The 20008-nt window shown below is 40.7% G+C and overlaps 1 protein-coding gene across 1 annotated transcript in view; it reads right to left on the bottom strand.

Annotated features, from left to right (window-relative positions):
- Window positions 1–212: 212 nt before the first annotated feature.
- The window catches only part of Klhl32 (kelch like family member 32), a 225564-nt gene continuing 205768 nt past the window's right edge, over window positions 213–20008 (bottom strand). Inside the window, exons 9-11 of the mRNA XM_028877992.2 lie at window positions 16463–16655; window positions 14245–14339; window positions 213–4751 (exon numbers count right to left, since the gene is read on the bottom strand). Coding sequence (XP_028733825.1) covers window positions 4590–4751; window positions 14245–14339; window positions 16463–16655 — 450 coding nt within the window. The 3' untranslated portion in view covers window positions 213–4589. The remainder of the gene's footprint in view (window positions 4752–14244; window positions 14340–16462; window positions 16656–20008) is intronic.

A 20008-nucleotide genomic window follows, 5' to 3' on the forward strand; every position in this document is an offset into this window, starting at 1 on the left:
ACACTGTTCATTCTGCACTCAGGTTCATTCAGCTGGCCAGTGTGATGTATCGTCCTTATTCATAAAGCCAAAAATTAATAAATTTCATTTCTATAGAAACTTAAAGCAGTTAAATAGGAAGAAAAATGTACATATTGGATATGTGAGCATTCCAGTCAAATACCTATAAAGCACCAGATGGGGTAGGTATAAAAGATGATTGAAGGGCAACAGAGTGTTGAAAATGTTTTATTAGACATTAAGATTTGGTTTTGATTTAAACTTCAATTTAATTAGCATCTAACTAGATGATTTCCATGGGCAAGAAAAATTTGGAGGATCATCTGCAAAAATCAATCAGTATTGAGTTCATTTGCACTAGGATTTCATAACTTTAAACATCTATATATCACTTTTTTTTTCTTAAGTAAAATCATGTGGTGCATGATGTTTCAGTGATGGGACTCATACACCAAGGTAATCCCATGAGATTATGGCAGATCTACAACATCCCCAACACCTAGGTACATAGTCATTGTAACATCACAGTGTAATATAGTCAACAACAAGTAGTGAGGCTGGGACAGGTGAGCCCACCGCCCTGCCAGACACAGAACTGTATATAGCACATACAACTATGCACAGTACATACTACTTCACGATAGACGACTTGGTGCTCTGTGTATCTATTCCCCCTCTTTGTTTTAGATTATATACTCCTACAGTATAAAAGTATCCAGCAAAACTTACTACCCAACAGTACCAGCGCCACATATCCATCCAGAGGCCACAAGTAGTGAACGACTACCACCTATTTCCACCTATTGTGTTAGTCCACTGATTTTTGCCTAAGGGTGCATGCATTTCTCAGAATACATCCCAGACACTAAGCAATGGATGACTGCATTTGATTTGTTTTACCATCTCAACATTTACTTAAGAAAATAGCGTGTTCATGTCTTAGACTAATTGACGTTTATTATCCTGTGGCTTCTATCAGACCTTTCCTCAAGTTTGGTTGGTTTTTGTTTAGTAGGTTGTTTTGTTTTCTTAGTGATTTTGTTTTGTTGAGACAGGGGCTCATTGTGTGAGTTCTGGCTCACTATGTAGCTCAGGCCACACTCAAACTTAGAATCCTTGCCTTAGGCATCCAAGTAGTGGGATTAACACACTGGCTTCACTTTTTAAAAGAAAGATTTCAGTTCTCTTCTGCCATGTGGGTCCCAGGGCTCTAACACAGGTCTACAAGCCTGGCGAGGAGCACCTGTGTCATGTCCTTTCTCGTTGTTAAGATATTTTCTCCTTATTTCCATGTATTCTCACTAAACATCTTTTTTTTTTCTTTTCTTTTTTGAGTGTCCTGCCATGTATCCCAGGCCAACCTTAAACACACAATCCTCCTGCCTCAGCCTCCCCACCAAGTACTGGAGTGACGGAGTGCCAGGTGAACATCATCAAAATAACCACACTCAGTTCTCACAGGACCTTTGGCAGGTGAGATTTTATATAAAAATTTGTGTTTCTGAGTTTGGGAAACCCTTGAGGAAATCTCTCTCTACATCCTAAATCTTTTCTGCACTGAGCAAAACCAAATGCCTACCCTTCTTAGAGTCAAATGTGTTGCCTACTCAAGCAAGAGTATAAAATTCTAGTAAAAACAGTGTGCTTTATTTGGTTAAGACAATCAACCAGTCTAGGATTCTAGCAAAATAGCATATTCTTTCCTATATTGGTTAAATACAAGAGTTGTGTTTTCATCTGTATGGCGAGGTTACCTAGATTGGTACCACCTGGTTATAATTGACCAATTTTATTATTTTATTTATGTATTTATTTGTGAAAGACAGGGGCAGAATCTCTGCTTCAGGCTGGCTTCTTTGAACTCTTGGTAGCCAAGAGTGATCTTGAATTCGGATCCTCTGACCTTCACTTCCCAAGCAAACTGGGATTACAAGCATGAGTCACCACAGCTATAGTACTAGAGATGGAACCCCGGCTTCCTGCAGGCAAGGCAAGCACTCTACCAACTGGTTTACATCCACAATCCTTCCTTAGAACTTCATTGTGCTGATAGTGGCCCAGTTCATTACATGTTATAGATATTATTTTATATGAAGTTTGTAGGTTGTTTGCATATAATAAAGATGAAAGATGAGTAGGTAAAATTTAATGTATGCATTTGACTTACATTGTGTCAGTGATTACACAATGAAAATAAAGATGAACCATGTTACCTAGAGAAACTGTCTGTTTTGTCCCTATTGCATTTATAATTTGTGGGAAAACAATTGAACGTTTCCACTTTTGCAGTAGCTGAAGGGGATGTTACACATGTCCTTTAGGTGTGAAGAAAACAAGAAGGTACAAAAAGTGCCATAATTGTAATTTAGTTGACATTTTAAAGATTAGGGGGCTTGCTGCATCTTATATTGTAGACAGAAAACCATGTCTTTGCTAGCTTTTCCTCTCACAACAGAATGATTGTTGAAACTTGTTTTATGTTTTAAAGTAAAATCCTCAAATGATGTTTAAATATTTCAAAGTCTTTTGGTCTTATATGGAAAATAAAATACAGTCTTTAATTCTGAGGATTGAAAATAGAGGACAAATTACTATAGGAAACTACACTGGAATCGTAGATAGGTGTATAGCTGAGTATTTCGGATGGGATTTGCTTATAATATGCACAAAATATAATTTCATAGATTTTTTTTCTCATTGCAGATGATTTTGAGGAAAGGATCCAATTGTGCGATCTGGATGCTTTTTCTTTTTAGTAAAGGAGTGTGATAGTTTTGATTCTGTTCTTTGATTATAGATGTGAGGAATAGTCCTACACTCTGCAAAAAGTATACAATGAAGACCATCAAGGAGAAATTGGTAGTTTATGCTGGCTTAAGTGAATGGTTAGAAATGAATACAGAAGTCTAAGGTTGTCAGTCGGGCAAACTTTTTTTTAAGCCATTTCCTTTCATTCAGGATGTTGGACTGGGAACATAACTATTTATTTATTTACTATAACATTATTTAATGGTTTTACAAGGAAAACTGCTAGAGAGAAGATTCATATATCAAGTAGAAAGGTCAGTAAGTGTGAAACACCTGTTATTAAGGTCTGTGTTGCAAGAATTCAGGAGGGCAGGAATGCACTTTCCTGACAGGACTACATTGACTTCTAAAGGCTCATAGGCAGCCTTTAAAAGTGTTCTCTCCATTCATCTGCCCCAGCTGTCACTGCTCTGTCTGGAATCGTGTTTGTTCCCTTTCCTCCTCACCCTTTCTATCAATTCCTGCCCTTTAACCCAGGAACCAGATGATTTACATTCTTAGAACAGTGCTCTAGGTATCTCACTACAGTGCTTAAAGTTAGTGATTTGCTAAGGTAAAGAGATTGTTTTATTTGGGAGGATCATGAGTTGGAGGCCAGCATAGCCACATAGCCAACCGAAGCCACCCTGAACAAAAAGAAAAGGATTATTTTTTCATTTACTTATGATGCTTTTTAAAAAGTGGTTCCATGAGTAAAACAGACAAATTCTCCGATATAAGCACTGCTGACATGACTGAGCAGCCGCGAGAAAGCAACTTTTTAATAAAAATGACCTGAAGTCTCCGCAAGACTAGAAAAAAAATGAGTGTAGGTTAAAATGTGATTATTAAGATGATTTATTTATTTGTAGTTGTAGATAAAGTAAACCCAAAAATCTAGACTAAAAAAAGAACTATGCATTATTAAAAGTGGTGATAATAAAAAATGTATTGGCAGTGGTGGAGAATCCCACAAGTCCTCAAGATTGACATAGCCTTTAATAACTTGGAAAATGTCCATTAGAACTGCCAGCTCTCAGTTCAGACTTATGTCACAGCCTTCTGTGATGCCATGGGTAGTACCGCTAGATGAGACATTTAAGAGAATTCTTCCAGGCAAGAATTTGTACAAGTTTAGGAATCTTTGATGTTCCTACTAAGGAAAGGTACAGTGTCTTTCTGATAATCTCAGACTCGTTTATCCACAAGATGTGGTTCAGTGACAAGGTTCCAGAGAAACCTGAGCCTGTAAAGGTCTGACACAGGGCAGAGTAACTTCTCCAAGTCCATTGCTCCTGTCACCTTGACTAAGATACGGCACTTAGAGCTTATGATGTCACCTGCTGAACCTCCTCTGAGCAGAGCTGCAGCACATTAAGCTTTGAGAAGTAACCCTCTGATGTTTAAGTAGTAAAAGGCAGAAGTACGGAAGATATGAGAAAACCGATGCCATGTGTAAAAGGTACCTTACTAACAGTGTTACATGATCCTGGGTGGCGCTGATTAGAACAGGGTATAAGGAATGTTTTAAAGATCCATGAAACAATAATGTGCCAGTAAGATGGCATTAAGCTGCACCACAACAAAAGTTATACATATTGTATGTTAACATACACTGAAAAGAAGTGACGGGATTCTCAATGTTTTAGAAAAGTGTTCTTTTTTTTCTAGTATTTATCACAAGTTTAGACCTGTAAAATAATACAGGGAAGCATTGAGCACGGAGGATGTTCATGCTCCATATCCGATGTCAAGCTCTCCTTCGGTCTCCTGTTGATGCGGTCTGACAGAGTGCTGGCTTTTCAAATTGTGCCGATCCTGTGATGAGGCACCTGAAGAGTCTGAAGGTTAGGGCATGTGAAATATGGAGCCGGAAGGAAGCATGCTGCTATTCCGTTTGAAGCAAAGGGAAGTGTAGGTCCATAGAACACCTCTTCTTTGCCTTCTCTGCTTACATCCAGTACCTACACCAAAAGAAAGGAAGGGTTACTCAAAAATGCATATGCATGAAAGAGCACCTTAGCCATTACTATTTTTCTCTCTGGGTATATTAGTTACCTTTTTGTCTCTGTAATAAAATATGACCAAGAACAGTCATGACCATTATGCCACCCAGACTTGCCTGCAGAACAATCTTATGGAGGTAATTTTGCATTGTGGTTCCTCTTCTAAGATATTTTTAGTTTATGTCAAGTTGACAGGAAAAACAAAAACAATAGAACTGACCCCTTTTCAACTTGACATAAAAACATATCACTATTCAACTATAATACTTCCTTGTTCATCCACGAGATCTCATATTAATACCAATATCTCAATAAAAATGACATTCCAAACTTTTAGAGTCCCACAGTCTTTAAAAATTCAAACACTTTAAAAGTTCATTTTCTAGGTAAAAAGGAGAGTTCATGGGGGGATACCCAGATCTCCCTGGGAAGGGGAAATAGAAGAGATTTTGTGAGTGGACTGAGGGCAGGTGGGGATGGGAACATGGGTGATCAGGTTGGGGTGGGGCACGGAGAAGAGTGATGAGGAGGACTGCTGGGGAAAGAGCATTTTGGGGTCTGGCAGAAGCCTGGCACAGGGGAATCTCCCTGAAGTCTATGAGGAGGGCCCAGCTTAGACTCCCAGCAATAGTGGGTAAGTAGCCTGAAACTGGCTGTCTCATCTCCTGTGACCGGATAACTGTGCCTGGCCCAGTTATCATCAGGGAGGCGTCATACAGCAGCTGATGGAAGGAGATGCAGAGACCCACAGCCAAACAGTAGGTGGGGTTCAGAAATCCTGCAGAGGAGGAGGAGAAAGGAATGTAGGAGCCAGAGGTCCAAGGATACCATGGGAAGGCTCACACATTCAACTAACCTGGGCTCATAGGGCCTTGCAGAGACTGATCTGACAATCAGCGAGCCTGCATGGGACTGACCTAGGCATTCTACATATATGTTACAGTTGTGTAGCTTGGTCCTCTTATGGAACTTCTAACAGTGGGGTGTCTCTGACTCCTTTACTAGCTTTTGGGACCCTACTTCTCATACTGGGTCGCCTTGCCCAGCCTTAATACATGGGGAGATGCTCAGTCTTACTGCAATTTGATATGCCATGATTTATTGATACTAATAGGAGACCTGCTCTTTCCTGGATTGGGGGTTGGGAGAATTGGGGAGAAGGACTGGGAGACAACTGTGCCCAGGATGTAAAATAAATGAATGAATAAAAAAACCTCACAGTTCAAAACCTCCTTAAAATACCCAAAGCTTCTAAACAGGGTTCCTGTAAAATCAGAACACAACTTGAACACTTTCTTACTCCAAGGGAAGCACCAGGGCACAGTCACATCCAAATCATAGCAGAACCAAAGTCCAGCAATGTAAACAGCTTAATGTCTGACATCTGGGACTCGAAATCTGGACTGTGTCTCCATTTCTCTAACTCTGATGTTTGCAGCACACACAGCTTGTCTCCTAGGCTCAGGCTGGCTCCACCCTACAGCTGCTGCTGCTCTCAGCAGTCATCTCATGGTACCAGCATCTCCAAAATGCTGGAATCTCCACCATAACTGGACTGTACCTTCACCAGGAGCCCCTTCTGTGCTCCCTTAAGGGACTCGGACTCTGCCACATGGTGTCAGGTTTTGCTGTTATCAGCTATTCCTCCAGTCCTGGAGCTTCTGCAACTGAGGCTGTACCTTCACCAATGTCCTCCTATCCTGTCCTCTCACGGTAAAACCTCCCCTCCTCTCAATGACCCTTTCATGCCTTCAACGCCAGTACCACCTGAGAAACATTTATACATTACCAAGTTCAGCTGCCAGTATGAGATATAGCCATCTTCCTGCCTCCGGACCATAGCTGCTGACTTTGAGGAAACACTTGGAAGATTTCCCCTTTGTGGTGCTGATGCTGGCCTCTTCTTAGTCAGCACTAATTTCTCAGCTCCAGCTAACCAGGATCAATTGTTCCCAAAAAGCAAAGGTTCACTTTACTGGTTCTGGTCTTTTGTTAATCTTCAACCCCAGCTAACCAGAACCATGGTTAGTTCTTAATTCAAAATATTTAATGACTTGATAGGGTCTTTTAGGGACTCTCAAACTTCCCTCTGAAACTTCCCAAGCCAGGCCTCCATCAGGTTTCTCTTCTTACCTCCCATAACAGATCTCTAAGCTCTGAATAGTCAATGCCTTTTCCAGCCCAAAGTTTAAATACCACACTTCTGAAAACACGTCGTCAGGTCTGTCACAGCAATACCCCCTACACTAGTCCTGATCTCTGTCTTAGGGTTTCTCTAGGTGTGATAAAACACTATGCCCAAAAGCAATCTGGGGAGGAAAGGGTTGATTTCAGCTTACAACTCCTAGGTCACACTGCATCACTAAGTGAAGTCAGGCTAGGAACCTGAAAGTGGGAAATGAGCAGAAGTTGTGGAGGAATGCTGCTTGCTGGCTCGCTTGCTCCTATGGCTTGCTCAGCCTGCTTTCTTATGTACTCCAGGACCACTAGCCCAGGGGTGGCACCACCCTGAATGGCCTGGGCCCTCCCACATCAATCACTAATTAAGAAAATGCTTGATGGGCTAGCCTACAGGCTAGCCTTATGGAGGCGTTTTCTCGGTGGAGGTTCCCTCTTCTCAGATAACTCTAGCTTGTGTCAAGTTGACAAGATGAAACACCTCATACCTCTTCTGTCTCAACTCCTTGGGTTCTCCCCCCCACCCCAGAATATCAACTTACCTCTGTGTCTAAGACAATTGATCATATGAAAATATGAACTCCTTCCCAATAACCAAACCATGATTGTTCTCCTTTTTGTTCTGCTTCAGTGTCCTTGTTGGTTTCAACTGCTCATCCTAAGGGATCCCCTCACCTACTTCCTCTCCTTGAAGGCTTGGATATTTTTTTCTGCCATCAATATAGACATAGCCAGTATGCCCTCTTCCGGTCTGTTTCCAACCTCTTTTTCAGATAGCCTAGTTGAAAATAGCTATCCATTGCCTAGCAGTTCCCTCCAGGGTTAAAACCCTCCATCTTGGAGGGAAACTTTTTAAGACACAGAATGTAAAAGGGAAGTAAAACAACAGGATATTTTAGGACAGGATGTATGCATGGAGGTGAGACAATGGGGTGTTCTAAAAGGAAGTGAAACACTTCCATCCTGAAAGGAAGCTCCTTAAAACAGGAAGTAAACATCTCCAAATGTCTTCAGGAAGTCCCTGAAATTGACCTGATTCATTAATCCTCTCCTTCCCCAAAAAGTATAGAAACAATAAAGACTGATGAGAATCCCTCTTGGCCAGGCTAGGCTTCACAGATACTCACACAAGCTGAGCATCAAGGAGCGACTCAGCCCCTGCAGCCAGAAAGAAAGAAACAGAGACCAACTGCCTGGCAGAGTCTCAGACCACCTGAGGCACTCTGAAAGGACACTATCCAACCTGTTGAGGTACCGGAAGGCTGTGTGGTGAGCACCAGGTTCCCAGCTTTTGGGAACTATCACCCACGCTGGGGTGGGCTTAGGTGACACAGTTGTCTTTGAGTCATTTCTGCTCCTGTAAGTAACCCCTCACCCATATTCCCGCAACTCCAATAAAACTTGCTGGTTCACCAAATTGAACTTGGGTGTTATCCAAACTTTGGTCTGTCATTAGTTCCCTGTGTGGAGTGAGTAAACATTTGCTCACATCTCCTTGGGAATAGTATCACACAACAATTACAGTCCTCTTAAACCAAATAGACTTATGTGTAGGTGTTCTCTAAAACTGCGGAGTTCTGAGCCTCCTTATTACCAAGAAAGGAGGAGCCTCTCTTCCTCCAGGAAGAGTGCTACTTCTATACGAACCAGTCTGAAGTGGTGGGAAATGCAGACGACCCCCCGCCCCCACCCAGCCTTAGCATCTGAGCTCTGCTGACATTCCAACTCTAGGGGACAGTACCCAGCTAGGGATGCTGGCTACCCTGGCTGGCTCGTCCCTCATCCTGGTAGTCTTTGGGCCCTGCCTTCTTAGTTTCCAAGCCTATTTTGTATCTAAGAAACTGAATTCTTTTATTAAGGTGACATTACCAAAAGGCATGTCAACAGCATCCTCCATAATTTCTAGCAACAAGTTACAAGAGCAACGACTGTGCCTATCTCAGAAATGTTGACAAGAGCCATGTCGTTTTGGGAGGCTTTCCCATTTGGATTAAACAATGACAATTCATGAAGTAAAAGAATTTGTTTAGATTCTAGCGCTCCCTGGCCTATGGATTCTCCAGAAATAGCGGCTACCACAGATGTATTGGTTACCTACTCTCTTTATGCCATCTCCCTAACATTGGCCAACCTCAGGCTAAACATGAAAACATTTCAGTCCTCTTCTCCTTTCCCTTTTGGGCCCCACAACTAGCTCAGCCCAGAAGTGGATTGCTGGCTCTGGTTCTTGCTCTAGAGCCCCCTCTGCAGGCCTTTTCCTGAATAACACCTGGGCTGTTCTGGAATCACTCCTTCCCTTTGTGGTTCCTTGCCAACCATTTATCAAAACCATACAAAGGTTAAGTACTGCCTTCAATTTACAGAGAAAAACAAAAATTAAGTGACCTTCTCTAGGTAAGTTGGCCGTAAATGGTAGACCTAGCCATTATTTTAATCCAAGGAGGTAGCCCAGAAGAGCAAAGACAATAATTATTGCCTTCCCCGCTAAAGAATACATTTATAGAAGTCAAAATAACAGTGAGGTAATCACCCTGAGAGCTTTTGTGTGGTTCCCTGGGCCAACAGCGACTGCATATGTTAGGCAGATGTAATGTATTTAATCTGGGAAGGAAAAAGAAAGCTTTTGGCAGATTTTCTCCAAAACACTCCCCTGTAAACTGGCAGGAAGAAGACGTGTGGGAAACAGCCGTGCCAGATTGGCAGCATATCCTCCAGCCAAGAGGAAGTGATAGGAAAGGAGAACAACAGTAGAATAATCTGGAAACAGACGAATCACCTGCACACTCACAGCTGCCCATATGTACTAGTCACCCCAGGCACACCAGATTAGAGTCAGGCTACATGCCAGACATCCACCTTCATGCCCATAAAATTAATAAGAGTGCCTTCATTTTTGTTTTGTTTTGTTTTGCAGGATCTATACCCAGTAATTGTATTACTAGTGGTTCTAAACCTTCATATTTAGACAAATATTAATGTAAGAGTTTCTCAGCTTTCCTCAGTCTGTGCTGCCCTTACAGTGAATGGAGCAGCATATGCTAACTTGGTAGTAGTTGAAATGGCTTCTCGTGTGTCACCCCAGGTAGCTGACCCCACAAATGACTGTTAAATGAACCTGGATTAGAGGCCAGAGGAGCAGTCTGTTGAGATAAGAGTATTGGCTGGTATTTTCAAAGGGAAAAAAAATTAGTCCTGGGTATTAATGAGAGAATCTCTGAACCATTTAACTATGGTCTTCATTAATCAGCCCAGCTATTAGACTACTGGTTTCTAAGTTAATCTTGGATTATGAATCATTGTGGTTTGTGACAAAAATTTAAGCTTTGATAGTTTTAGTGTATGTGACTCTCACCACCACTCTGTAATTTTCCACATGTTCTATAATTAGAAACTTATACTGTCTAACCAACATTTTCTTGTGGTCGCCATTCCCAACTTCCATGGCCTTGCTTCTCTACTGGTTATTCTCCCAGCAGGTACTAACCACGCTAGGGAAGTGGCCTGCTTTTAAACACTTAAAACACTGCTCTCTCCAGCCATTAATATGTACTGTTGGTACATGAAAATAAACAGATCTGCAGTCAACAACAAAGCAAACATTTGTGAGCCTTAGTTAAGAGGAAAAGATACCCAGCAGTTAATTGCCAATAGCTGGCATGCACGATGCATGATCTAGAAGGCTATATTGTTGGGGTTCAAGAGATGGCTCAGAGGTTTAGAGTGCACACTGCTGTTGCAGAGGAGCAGAGTTCAGTTCCCAGCACCCATGACGGGGAACTCATAACTATTTCTAATTCCAGCTTCAGGTTAATCCAACACCTCTAGCTTCTGAAAACACATGTACTTACATGCTCAGAGGCACATACATACATACATACATACATACACATCATTTAAAAATGAATCTTTAAAAATGCTATTATCCATGAAAATTTGCTTTACAAACGTCTAAGTGATAAGCTATATGCTGATATGGGCACATCTATTAATTGTAAGGGTTCTTATAAATGTCTATTGGTCTAGAGACATGGCTCTGTGGATGAAGGGCTTGGCCTGAAAGCATGAAGATCAAAGTTCAGATTCCCAGAACCCATGTAAAAATCAGACTGGTATAGTGGTCAATTCTAATTCCAGCACTTGGGAGGCAGAGACAGGACCTGCCCATGAGCTGGGTTGCTAGCTGGAGTAGTCCTAACTAGAATTCCAAGTTCAGTGAGAGATCTTGTCTCCATAAATAAAGTCAAATACAATGGAGGAAGATACCTGCAAGCAACTACAGGGTTTCATATGCAAGTATACCCATACACACATGTGCCCTACACACAGGCAAGCATGGGTACTGATGCACATCCCCACCACACAGGCACACAGCAATGTGAAAAGTGAAAGCAGGACTGGTGAGATGCTTTAGTGGTGCCAATGCTTGCTGCCAAGCCAGATGACCTGTGTCTACATGGTCAAAGAGGATCAACTCTGCAGGTGGTCATCTGACCTCCACATGGATACCATGGCTGGCAAGTGAACATGCCTCGAACATACATACATAAATGTAAAAAAGTATTAAAGAAAGAGAAAACTTTTTCTCAAGTTTTTCTAGACTTTGTAAATAAGAGTGCTAGCCACAGGGACAAAGTTGCCCAGAGATTAGATTTTGCTCATCAGTATGGCTACTGAAATACAGAATTACCTTTTTTTTTTAAGAAATATACTGATATATTTCATTATGTGATCTTAAAGGTAAAATTCATTCCATTTACACAAGCACTTATTAAAACTTCAAAAATCTGTTTTTTTAGTATTACCTTAATACTGAGGAAACTCTGGAATATCATGTCCTCAGTGGTTTAAAATATACTTGCACATTGTGTTTCTTGAATAAAATTTGTGCTGGAATAACCAGACATTACTAATAATGAATCAGTGGACAAGCAGGATGGAGAGATGGCTTCATGTTGATGTCAAGAGCACTTGCTGCTCTTGTGGAAGACCCAGGTTTGATTCCCAGGGGGATCTGATGCGCAATCTTCTGGCTTCTGTTGGAACTGCATGCATGTGGTACCCAGACATACATGCAGGCAAAACACTCATGCACACAAATAAATAATTAAAAAGTTTTGAAAAGTTTAACGTACAAGGTTAGTGAGCCACTTAATATTTGGAGATAAAATAAATTATATCACTATGAATTGGCTTTTGGTTTGTTTTGTTTTTAGAATGTTCTGTCTTACACATTAACTTGCCAAAATAGGAGACTTGAAAAAGTTTTGAGGTGTGACCACATTGTGCTCTTCTAAAGTTGACATGTTGGAAGATTTTCTTGTTTTTCTCTTAGAGTATTAATTTACCTCTTGTTCAAAGAGCCAATCCAGCATTAATGTTAGTAGAAATATAATCATGTCTTGACTTTTGCAACTTAATGAAAATGCAAACCTAATTCCACTGTAGAAATGATCTAATGACATTTCATAGGCCACTTACAACACAGCATTCTGGCACCACGGAACACTCCTGCCCAATCCAATGTCTTCACAGTTCTGAACAGTGCGAACGAAGACCCAAAGGACTGAACACTGCAAAACACATGCTTGGGTGAAGCCAAGCCTCACCTCGGGAGAGAATGGTGCTCGTGTGTTAGAGCCAGCTGCTGCCTATGCTCACATTTGTCTATGGTGTTACTGTTTCCTAGTGACCACCTTGCTCTTGTTTTTATTATCTTCTACTTTGAGTTTATTTCTAAGTTCATTTTCTAGCTTGTTAAGCTACATTTGTCCCACATTTTGCTGCATATTGCTTTTATTATTACAAAGTCCTAAGGTTCTTTGTTTCATTATGACTTTCAACTCAGTTTTCTGGCAGTGTGCTTTATGATTTCCAGCTATGGAGAGGTTTAATTTTGCATTTTGTTAAGCTCAAATTTACCTGCATTGTATTAGCAATACATAAGACAATTTTTTTAGATCTCTCTGCTTAGCTTTATGTAAAGCATGACTGAGTTTTATGAACGTTTCCCTGTGTGCTAAGAAAAATGAGTTCTAGCTATTCACTGTAAAACTCAGGCCTATTCAACCAAAGATGGCAATCACACTTCCCATATCTACTGGATCTCTGAGAGTAACAGAAATACATAAGATCCTCAGGAAAACCTGTGGTGAGACAAACCACAAGGAGAAAAGATAAACAATAGCATGAAAATAAAGGAGAACTATAACTAACATAATACAGCAAGTAGACACGAGCAGACAACATGGAGAAGCTCCTTAGCAAGCACATACTGTCGTATGTGATACATGGGGATATCCCATAGGAGATATAACTGAAAGGAAAAAGTTGGAATTGTCAGGTGTGGTGGTGCATACCTTTAATCCCAGCACTCTGGCGGCAGACTGTCAGACAGATCTCTAGAGTTTGAGGCCACCCTGGTCTACATAAAGTTTTAGGCAAGCCAGGGCTGTATAGTGAGGCTGTATACTATCTCAAAATAATAGTAATAGTAGTGATGGTGATGATGATGATGCTAGAATCATTCTGCAACCATTAAAAATATTAAAACAATTTTCAAAAGTCTTCCCACAATGATTAGGTTTAAAAATATGAGTTATTATAAGGATATGTTAGATAAGTCAGGGCTAAGACACATCAAGATTTTACCAGAGTACATGTGAAAAAGAAAATGGGTAAGAATTATAAAAAGCACTAGAAGCTACATGTAACAACAAAGTATGTATTTCTGCTTTGAGAGACTCAGCTGGCATCCTGCCAAGGCAAGCTTGCCTGGTTCACTTGTGAAATGCTAGGGCTGTTCTTTGGGGCAGAAGCTGTGCTATCATGGACTACCCATAAACCACTATTGCTAGGAACCTCTGCCAGGGAGGAAGAATGCCTGTGCAGGTGACAATTATGAAAATGAAGAAAATGTAATATACAAAATGCATGAAGATGGGGTATCTTTAAACTGGTTTGAGCACAAAGTACTATTGCCAAAGTTTCTTTCCTTTTTAAGCATCAAAAAAGGGGGTAAGCTATCCAACGCTCTCCATTTCTAGTATATTTTATAGATATTTTAAAGTTTGTCCCCATCATAATTTTTTAAAAGGTCTCAATCATTTAGTAGGCATCATTTCTAGGATATAAGATACAGGCTGCAGTGGCTATACAAAGAAAGGGACCTTGAGCCTCTTTCTGCACATTAAATATCTCCTTCTGCAGCTGAATTGCAAAACATAACCTCGCTGAACCACTTGCACAAACTTCAAAGGGAACTTCAACCACTCACCTGGATACAAGCCAGAGGCTCATTTGTCCAAATTGAATATCCACCAACTAAATATATTCTCCCATTATGGACAGCAACTCCAGATTCATTCTGGCCTAAAGTAAAGAGAATTGAATAAAAAGAAAAAAAATTCCATTTCTTACATGCTTTAATTAACCCTTTTGCCACCGAGGGATACAATTTCCCCCTGTGGCATGTTTGTATACTCCCCAGGAATCTTGAAGCAATTAATCACTGTCTCCAGAACTACAATGAATTAGCCAGTACTTCTCAAAGAGTGAATCTGTGTCAAGTTAGGACCAGGCCAAAATATCTATTAACCAAACCTTACTAAATGTAGCACTCCATAGAGTAATAATAAGTTACTTAGAACCAATAATTCCATATTATTCTGGATGTCATTAGTTTATGGTGGTGGAAACAAAGGATATTTTAGATGTGTAAGATATCCATTGTGCTCCATGTAGCATTTGTGCCAACAAATTTAGACACGTGCTTGCCTTTATAAAGTGACAAGTGCAACCCCAAGGCATAATAACAGCCCCGCCCCCACCCGATGCCTCACATGAAGACAAATGGCCAACAAGGCAGATGAAGGTGTGACCCTTCTTCCTTTACATTGTCACCAGTTCTAAGATTATATTAACGTTCCCAAGCTGAGACCAGTCTACATCATCCCTAGATACTGATACACCAAAATGATGAAAGGATTCCCCTTCCATTTCAAAAGAGAAGACAGAAGAACTCACTAGCACACATTCTTCCCCGCAGGCAGAGAGTGAAAGTCTCTTTTTATTGATGAGCTGACACAGGATTGACTGAAGTAATAAATAAGTTGGAGGCAGAATCCCAGATCCAGGGATCTAGGATCTAAGACGCCACTCTACCTGAGAGATCAGAACTTACAAGAGGCCTACAAATCATTTCGCCGAAAGAGGAGCTTGATATGAAGCATCCAAATCCCTGGTTGTGTTCCCAGTGCAGCCTCCCAATAGCCTCTGTGAGTGACTGAATGCTCACTCTGCATTTAAAATGTTTTCAAGAACTGCTCGAACCCACCACTTACAGTTGGTGATTTTCCTGACTTAAAGCAGCCCTGCAAGGATCCTACCATTGGTGGCTGTTAATCACAGGAACTGATAAGAGAGACGGAGTTGTCAGCTCCATCTAGGACATGGGGTAAGCGCATTATTACTACGTTCACTCCACCCCTTTGTGTGATGAGTAGGATCCACATGTCTGATTGTTCTGCAGAGATGTATAGGTAGGGATGCATGGCCAGAAGGCTCAAATGTACAAAGCTGCTCCAAAGTCTCATTTCCGGACTACGCACAGAAATAATACACGGCAGTGACAAAAATTAAAGACCACCATTTTCCTAAACTCCCAAGAGATAAAAGAGGATGAGGCAGTGAGAAGTTGAACTTCTTGGGACTGGGGATGTGGCTTAGTTGGTAGAGTGTTTGCCTAGCATGCACTTGGGTTCAATTCCCAGCACTATATACAATTTGACATGGTAGAACACAGATGTAACCCCAGTAACAATGGAGGAGGATAGAAGAGGATCAGAAGGTCTTTGAAGCCATTCTGATGTGCATGAGATCATGATTTTTTTAAAAGAGGAAAAAATAATTATTAACTCTTTGAGTGCCTTTTTCCTCCTACACATATCAAAGTTTTCACATGAATATCCATTGAGAAAAGCAAGTTGATATGCTTCTCTTTGCCATTTGAGAATGTACACAAAGGCAAAATAGAAACTAGATTCCCAGCCACCTGAAGGAGCCCAGTCTCTAGCTATAAATCATGCATGTCTTCCTGGATAAAGAAAACAATTTGTATGACCCACTGTTCACATAATATTTGGAGATGTACTCTAGATGTCCAAGAAACAAGTTTGGGGATGTCTTGAATCTCTATTCTAGTTTTTGTTTTGGTCTTTATTTTCAGACATTTAAAAATATTTTTTAATTTTATTTTTAGGTGTGTTTTGTCTCTGTGTGTATCTGTGTACTTACTACATGTGTTCCTGATAGCCTTGGAGGCTAAAAAGGGGCTTAAGATCTCCTGGGACTGGAATTACAAACAGGTGTGAGCTCCTCTCAGGGTGCTGGGTATCCAACCCGGGGGCCTACAGAATAGCAACCAGTACTCGTAACTACTTGGTCATCTCTCCAGCCCCTATTTTTTTTTAAATTGCTTAACCAAAGATACTTGCCGGTTAACAAGTTGAAATTACAGCGTGTCCACTGGTCAGTGTCAATGTTGTAAGAATCTATATGGCGCACAAGAATCCGGTCATTATTGTAGTCTAGGTCATTGCCTCCAAGAACATAAAGTTTTCTCTGGACAGCAGCCATGGAATGGTAGACCCGTCTCTGGAGCATGGGGCTGCGGCTTATCCACTTATTCTGAAAAAAAAAAAAAAAAAAAGAATCAGGCACAGCAGTGGTTTAAAAAGACCCCACAGATCGCAAAGGCAGTGGTGCCTCACTAGCAATAAGAACACTAATGTCGGCCGGGCGGTGGTGGCGCACGCCTTTAATCCCAGCACTCGGGAGGCAGAGCCAGGTGGATCTCTGTGAGTTCGAGGCCAGCCTGGACTACCAAGTGAGTCCCAGGAAAGGCGCAAAGCTACACAGAGAAACCCTGTCTCGAAAAACCAAAAAAAGAACACTAATGTCAACTTGCATCTTATTGGCATATTATTTATGTGTTGAAAGGTATGGGTTTTGTACATGAAAACAAGAAAGAACTACATAATCCTAGCTTGTGGCCTACATTTTAAACAGAAATTCAGGAGGTTTGCATTTTATAGGGCATTTTGCATTTTATAATGCAACTTTAAAATTTCATGATGCTTAGATCATGGAAATTACTTAGGTTTAAGCACATGGCCGAGTACAGTGTAGAACATACTGTAATAATCAAAACAGTCTAGATTGAAACTATGCAAGCCGTAATATTGTGCAGTCTTAAGCAATCCACTGACCCCACCCCCTACCCCCCTGTGCTCATCTCCTCATCTACACAATGGGGATAATAAAACCTGCATGACATTCAGTTATGGTGTAGAAAATGCCTCACATGTAATAAATGTCTAGTACATGCTCACTGTTTTAAAAATACAGCATTTGAGGACATGTATGGTGGCGCATGCCTTTAATTCCAGCACTCAGGAGGCAGAGGCACGTGAATCTCTGTGAGTTCAAAGCCAACCTGGTCTACATACTGAAGTTCAGGCCAGACAGAGCTACATAGTGAGATCATGTCTCAATAAAGGGGCAGGGGTATATAAACATCGAGGAAACAAGGCCCCAGGGAAGTTAGGGTAATGGTAACTTTCCTGTTCTATCCAAAATTAACCTGAGACCAGAGGACAAGCTAAGATTTACAAACTTACTGTTTCCTTTGTATCTGAATCCTCCCATACTTTAACACATATGAAATTATGTCTTTTGCCAACTAGAATAGCATTAGGTCTAGAGATATTTATGTATATTGGCAGAAGGCCAAGCTTTATATGACAATGTTAAGGAATGGAGAAGTCTTTAATATTTGACTCTAGATTATCCTCAATAATAAGAATTGTAAGATCAGCCATCTTAACATATGATTCCTATTTAAAATGCAATACAAATTTTAAAATTATCTGAGAATCAACCATGGCTTTGAATTTACATTTCAACTAACCAATTGACAGACAAGAAAACTGAATGATAGATCAGTAAATAAACCTAACCACTTCCTTCTTCATAGACACTCAACATATAGGAAGAACCTCATTTCCTTTTTGCCAAGACAAAATTGGAATTGAACCAGAAAAATCATATGATGTTTTGCATGCACAGAATTTCACCAGTTCACAAAGCTGTAAGAAAAAAAGCAATCTACAAGCATAAACATGCTTGTATAAACATTGGCATATATACTATATACTATAGGCACTAATATATTATACACTATACACTATAGGCACACACACTGTGTCATCTAGTCACTATAGGCACACACACTGCGTCATCTAGTCACTATAGACACACACACTGTGGTATCTTTTCACTATAGGCACACACACTGTGGGATCTATTCACTATAGGCACACACACTGTTACATCTATTCACTATAGGCACACATCCTATGGCATTTATTTGTTATAGGCATGTATTTGCTCATTTCTAATTTCTTGTGGTATACTGCAGAAAAAAAGAAGTTGTTTAGTTTGAGAGGCTTATACTGTCTGGTCCCTCTGAACACAGAATCTCCCCAATCAAACACAGTCTTTAATAAAAAGTCAAAGCTAGATTTCAGACATTTTGCTAAGAAATATCTTTAATGCATTATGCTTGAGTGAATTTTAAAATTCTGACGATGCTTATCTTGGGTGCTCTCTATGTGATAACCTATTACAGTATTAGGAATCAGTGTTTGCATTAGCAGTCCAGTCCCCTGCCACAAGACTGTAGATGCCATCTGGTTTGCAAAGCCTGCCTACATCCCCTGATTATATCTTTAGCTTCCTTCACGGCAATGCCTGCCAGGTGAGCCGCCACCCGCTGCAAAGGCAAAGAAGCAGAGAGGCCTGGTGGGGTCATTCCTAATAAGCTAGCGTGTGAATACTAATCAGTAGTGGGAAGCAGAGGTCACCCCAGCCTGCCTGTTGGCAGGTAGCGATGTGCTCTGTGGCAGATGGCAGGCATTATCGACTCTCCACAAAGGCCTAGAAGAGAAATCAGCACCAGGGCTGAATGATAGAGTTATTGAGATTCTGAGCAAGATGCAAGCAGATGTGATGTTTGCCAGTACCCACCGTAAACAATATGCCAGCAGAATTTTTAAAAAAGAGCATGTGTGTACAAACACGAAACCGAACTCATTTAAGCAATGCTAATGCCATCTTCCTCCTTAACCATGTGTGCACCAAACTCAGGCTTCTGCAATTAGTGGTCCCTCGTGAGACAGCTGACCCATGAACGTTCATTCTCTGCAATCTACAACTTTTAATAGTATCAGGAGACACACTTGTAAAGAGAGAAATGCCCTCCTCAGTGAAATCATTATGAGAAATCCAGCAGGAACACTGGGGGCGCTACACACACACTTGTAGGACCTTATCAGACACAGCCTGCCAAAGTCAATTGGGGTTTCATATCCAAATATTGCTGGCTGGTGGATATTAAACCTCCACATCGCACCATTTTGGAATACTGTCACAATCAAGAAATATTTATATATCCAAGTCCTGGAAATAGTAAAATTCCTAAGATTTTGCCCATTTGAAGATACTTTAATAGAAGGAAAAGAGAATTAAAAACATTTCTCATTTTAGGGGAAAAGGGGAATTAAGTGTGCACCAAAAGTACACGGAAAGGACCGTCTGTTAGAGGCATACCATTCCCAGACTCTTTCAGACACTTCTGATCTGTACTATTCCAGAACACTGTTGGCTGTGGTAAGTCAAATGACAGTATTTGACTTGAGAATAACAAAGTCATCGTGATGTTTCCTGCCAAAAATGGCATCCCTTCCAGAAGGACATAGGTACAAACCAAATCCTCTCTACAGAATGCAAAGCTCTGTGTCATTATGTGTAGCATGAAACTGCAGGAGCTGAACTTTTGCAATAATAATGAGGAACCAAAAGTATTCCCCTAGATGCTTTCTTTTCCCTTTGTAGCTTAAGGTGCATTTGTGTGGCATTCCAATGACTTTCTGTGGAAGTCTTTTGTAAATGCATTTTAATTAAGGTAATGACTTCTTATG

The sequence above is a fragment of the Peromyscus leucopus genome, chromosome 2, assembly GCF_004664715.2.
Source record: "Peromyscus leucopus breed LL Stock chromosome 2, UCI_PerLeu_2.1, whole genome shotgun sequence".
Classification (NCBI taxonomy): domain Eukaryota; kingdom Metazoa; phylum Chordata; class Mammalia; order Rodentia; family Cricetidae; genus Peromyscus; species Peromyscus leucopus.